This window comes from Limulus polyphemus, unplaced genomic scaffold, assembly GCF_000517525.1.
Source record: "Limulus polyphemus unplaced genomic scaffold, Limulus_polyphemus-2.1.2 Scaffold5495, whole genome shotgun sequence".
In the NCBI taxonomy this organism is placed as follows: Eukaryota; Metazoa; Arthropoda; class Merostomata; order Xiphosura; family Limulidae; genus Limulus; species Limulus polyphemus.
Window position 1 is genome coordinate 24478 of NW_013671105.1, and position 4790 is coordinate 29267.

At 34.2% G+C, this 4790-nt stretch overlaps 1 protein-coding gene across 1 annotated transcript in view; it reads left to right on the forward strand.

Moving 5' to 3' along the window:
• LOC106472655 (RNA-binding protein 40-like) overlaps positions 1-4790 on the forward strand; it is a 38634-nt gene that overhangs the window by 23240 nt on the left and 10604 nt on the right. Inside the window, exons 10-11 of the mRNA XM_013933309.2 lie at positions 406-464; positions 1473-1605. Coding sequence (XP_013788763.1) covers positions 406-464; positions 1473-1605 — 192 coding nt within the window. The remainder of the gene's footprint in view (positions 1-405; positions 465-1472; positions 1606-4790) is intronic.

A 4790-nucleotide genomic window follows, 5' to 3' on the forward strand; every position in this document is an offset into this window, starting at 1 on the left:
AAACATTATTGTCAAGTAAAGAATAGATTTAGAGTTATATAATCATCTTGTAAATAGTATAATAGTAGATTATGTACACTTTCATATAATATTTAATATATTGAGAGTTTGTATAATATTGTGTTAAACATTATTGTCAAGTAAAGAATAGAGTTAGAGTTATATAATCATCTTGTAAATAATGAAGTAATAAATGTTTGACATTTCAGGATTTACATGTAGTGAATTGCGTACACTATGCTCTTGTAAATAGTATAATAGTAGATTATGTACACTTTCATATAATATTTAATATATTGAGAGTTTGTATAATATTGTGTTAAACATTATTGTCAAGTAAAGAATAGAGTAAGAGTTATATAATCATCTTGTAAATAATGAAGTAATAAATGTTTGACATTTCAGGATTTACATCGGATATATGGCAGGTACATTGACAGAGATTCGGAGGTTGAGAAGAACATGTAAGTATACACTTTTCTGGTATCTTTAATGTTTGTACTAAATCTGTAACATAATTGATATTGAATACGTATATATATATATATATAAAGTTTAATACAAGGTTTTCCCTGCTACTTGTTTATGAAATGAGTGCAGCAATCCATTCAGAATCGTTCACACCTATATAATCCACAAGTTGAAAGACATTTGATTACCTCTTTTTTGACAGTTTCTGAGCTGACCCAACAATGGAGTGCTTCTATTCACCATGCCAGGAAGTGAAAAACATTGAATCATAAACAAATTTAGTTCCTTTTGGTGTAAGAAAATGTAGCAAAGAAAATTGACATTAGTAGGTCGGATATTATTTTTATTTCGATGATTGGCAAAGCCGAGTATGAAACTCACTGTGAATTGAGTTGACTATGAAAATGTCCTTGGAGTAGATGTCATAAGAATAACAAGTGAATAACTTATCAGGGAGGTAATTTTATACTTTAAAACAGTGGAAAGTTTGAGTGGCTGGAGTTATTTGTACTTTAAGATTCCCCCCCACCCCCTTTGCAAGTGTCGAGCAGTATATTCAAACTTATTACATGAAGTTTGGAAGTGTTATTCTAATTGAACTTTTTCCTCAGAGAAAAATTTAGCCTATAGTTATTCATATTGTGCAGATATATATTGAAACTTGAAAATATATCTTAAGATATTCTAATACTGTACTATTATATCCTCTTTCCCCTTCAAAGTTCATTTCAGGCATTCCTAAATAAGACCCTATGTGACTGGTTTAATATCACAATAAAAGTTTTAAGGCTGGTAGTACGTTGAAGTGGTTGAACTTTTTCAGATGAGTAAGAGGAAATGGCTTTTTGTCTTTCTTTTAATGGTCTATGTCTAATGGTGATTGTTTACCTAATGAATGTAATGGATAAATAATTTTATTAGCATATGATTTGCCATTGCTGATTCATTACTGAAAAGATGTGTTTTATAAGTCAGCTGAAATAATTGAAATGGAATTTCAGGTATGATGTACGTGTCATGAAGGAAGGTCGAATGAAAGGTCAAGCATTTGTGACACTGGCCAGTGAAAAGGAAGCTTCGAAAGCTGTTGCAGAAACAAATGGATTCCTACTGTATGGAAAGCCGTTAGTTGTAGTATCCTTTTTAGTTTACTCTGATATTATGGTAAATATTTCAATATTCTCTAACCTCAGGGTTAGTATTTATTCAAGTAACCTCTCTGAATATCTCAGGATTGTATGTAAGACCAACTATACTTGTCGCATTAATCTTGTTATGGTAAATATTTCAATATTCTCTAACATCAGGGTTAGTATTTATTCAAGTAACCTCTCTGAATATCTCAGGATTGTATGTAAGACCTACTATACTTGTCGCATTAATCTTGTTATGGTAAATATTTCAATATTCTCTAACATCAGGGTTAGTATTTATTCAAGTAACCTCTCTGAATATCTCAGGATTGTATGTAAGACCTACTATACTTGTCGCATTAAGCTTGTTATGGTAAATATTTCAATATTCTTTAACATCAGGGTTAGTATTTATTCAAGTAACCTCTCTGAATATCTCAGGATTGTATGTAAGACCTACTATACTTGTTGCATTAACCTCAGTGAAAGCTATTAGTTGTGGTGCCATTTAGAATTTGATTTGTTGACTCTCCTGTGTACTTAAAGGAAGCTTAGTTGTGTCCAAGATAATTAAGGAGATTTGAGGTACTTGGGTTAATGGCTAGCTAGTGGAAATATGCTTTTAGTATAATTAAGATAAATGTAACATTTAATATACTGGGTGATTATAAGGTTACTGAGGATAGTTCAAGTAGTCTATAGGTTTAATTGTGTAACATGTGGGCAAAATATATTGTGTAAGGGGTTGTGGAAGTGTCTGTAAATGACACTAGAGGAATCACTCTAGCAGCTGTTCATTGTTGCCTCAATAATTGTTCAATAACTATATCCATTCAGGCAAAGGTATTGTATATAACTTCTCTAAAATTGCCCAAACCTTCACTGCCTGATTATGGTGAGAAAGCCTCATAAATAGTAGTTAGCAGGAATGTGGTGCATCTTGGACAGAACCGTGCCTTTTGGAGACCCTCTATGACATGAATGTGCAATAACTTGTAACTTTTTAACTAGTGACTGTGGACGTTGCTAAGCTTGGAGTGTTTGTTCCTCAAACAAGAAATGGCCCCAGGACAAAGCTGTGGAATCAACCTCTTTTTAACCTTGGGGAATGGAAGGATTTCTGCAGCTTATGGATTTCCAGTGACCTACGTGATACAGTTATGCCTCACCCGTCTACAGGGTGTACCTTGACCATTTTCATCAGAACTTGCCATGAGCTCTGCTACAAATCTTTTTGCCATTCATAGATACTATTTTAACTCCTTAACATGAAGTGGTGCAGAGGAACATGTACAAAGCTATTCACAAAGATGACCATGGTAAATCAGTCTGACAAGACAAATCCTTGGCTGTGCTTGGATGTATGATAAATAGATCCTTAACCCTAGAATGTCAGTATTAAATTTTCAATCATTAACACTAGGTGGTATTGGTTTGTAGTGACCCCACGCTGTCAATCTGGGGTTAAACATGGGTTTCAATGGCTTAAAAGAACCTCCACAACTTGCACCATGTATAGATTCTTAAACAAAGGTTTCAGTAGTGTATAGAGCCTCTGCAGATGGACCTTTAAGCAAGCATTTCAATAGTGTACAGAATATTCACGTCTTGTGCCATAAGTGGATCATTAAACAATGGTTTCAGTGATGTAAAAGGATCTCCACATCAGTTGTTTGTAGACATTTGTGTTGGGCATTTGGCCACACTTCCTATTTCTTAGAACTTTCTGCCCAATTTGCCACCAGCATCAGCTGTGCATAATCTGCTTCTTGTGTTGGATTTGTGGCAGTGCGACCAGAGTGCTTACTCAGTATTGGAACTATTTTGATCATTGTTCTTCTCCATGAGGGGACAGCATGGCTCAATGGCATCCTAAAGCAAAGTACTTTATCCCACTTGTTTCAATCTACTCAAATCTGAGCACCAGCTGTTAGCTGGGGGTTAACCTGCAATGGACTGGCATCCTATCCAGGGGAGTTGCCATTTTCATCCACTTGTACCATTTTAAACCAAAGTTCAAAAGCAACAGCCCTTGCAAAGGCATGACAAGGATTTAATTTCTCCACTAATGTTGTCTGTTGTTTCAAATTTGACATTGTATTGTGCCTTCTACTGCTGATGAAAGAATAACTTTTGTTTATTCCACCCTGTGCTTTTATATTCGTCTACATAATGTGCAGCACCCCTTGTGCCATTTCGAGAAATGGCTGAGTGTACTCTCTATGGCTCCTTATGCATTTGCACAAAATATTTTATCTACATGTTATAATATAAATAGTGTTTCAGCAGTGGCTTTGTGTGTTTGATTCCTAGCTGGCCTGACAAGTTCTTGTATTGAGCAAAAGGCCTTGTTGGCAGAAACATGCCATGAACAAGGTTACGTTCTTGTAACTTAAAACCTGTTGTATAGGGGCCATTCAAGAAATATTTTGAAAAAAACAATTATTGTCAGTCTTAGTCTGTTATGGTTTGGATTGGGTGATTCTGTTGAACTGGCTTGCTATAACTTGATGAGATAGTGATGTAGCTGGATTAGTTCAGAAAGATTCTGCAGTCACAGGTGGCAGAACTGTAGTGGTAATGTGTGTAGGGAAGATGACTTTTACTATTTCATATTACGTAGTCAGTGGTGGTTAGGCTAAATTTTTTAGCAGAGCTGAGTGATTATTGGTATTTGCTAAATGAGCATTTATCAGGCTCATTAATAAATTACATTCAACTAATTGATTATCCTCACATGACTTCAATAGTTGGAATAATAGAAAATAGTAATAATTGGAAACACTAATTTTCATTAGTTGGTTACTTCGTTACATTAATCCTTTTGAGATGGGTCATGGGTGAAAAGCCATATCATCTCATTTGTTGACTCGAATTCAAAATTTTATTGAACTACTATTTCATGAATTTATGTCAATAACTTTGATATCCAGTTGTAGATTATAATTCACATTTTAGTACTATATATTACTCAATGTTAGAAATGGCATCAAGTCCGTTAAAATGGCTAAGAAAGCCACTAGGGGACATTCTGAGCTTTCAATTTGTTATTTAATGCATATATATAGAAGTAAGTGTATATAAGGGAAAGTAATGAGTGGGGTGCTACTGTGTTTGATTTATTACATAAGCAATATCTTATTTTATATTCTAGCTTGTCAATATCAATAATTTGAGTTCCAAATT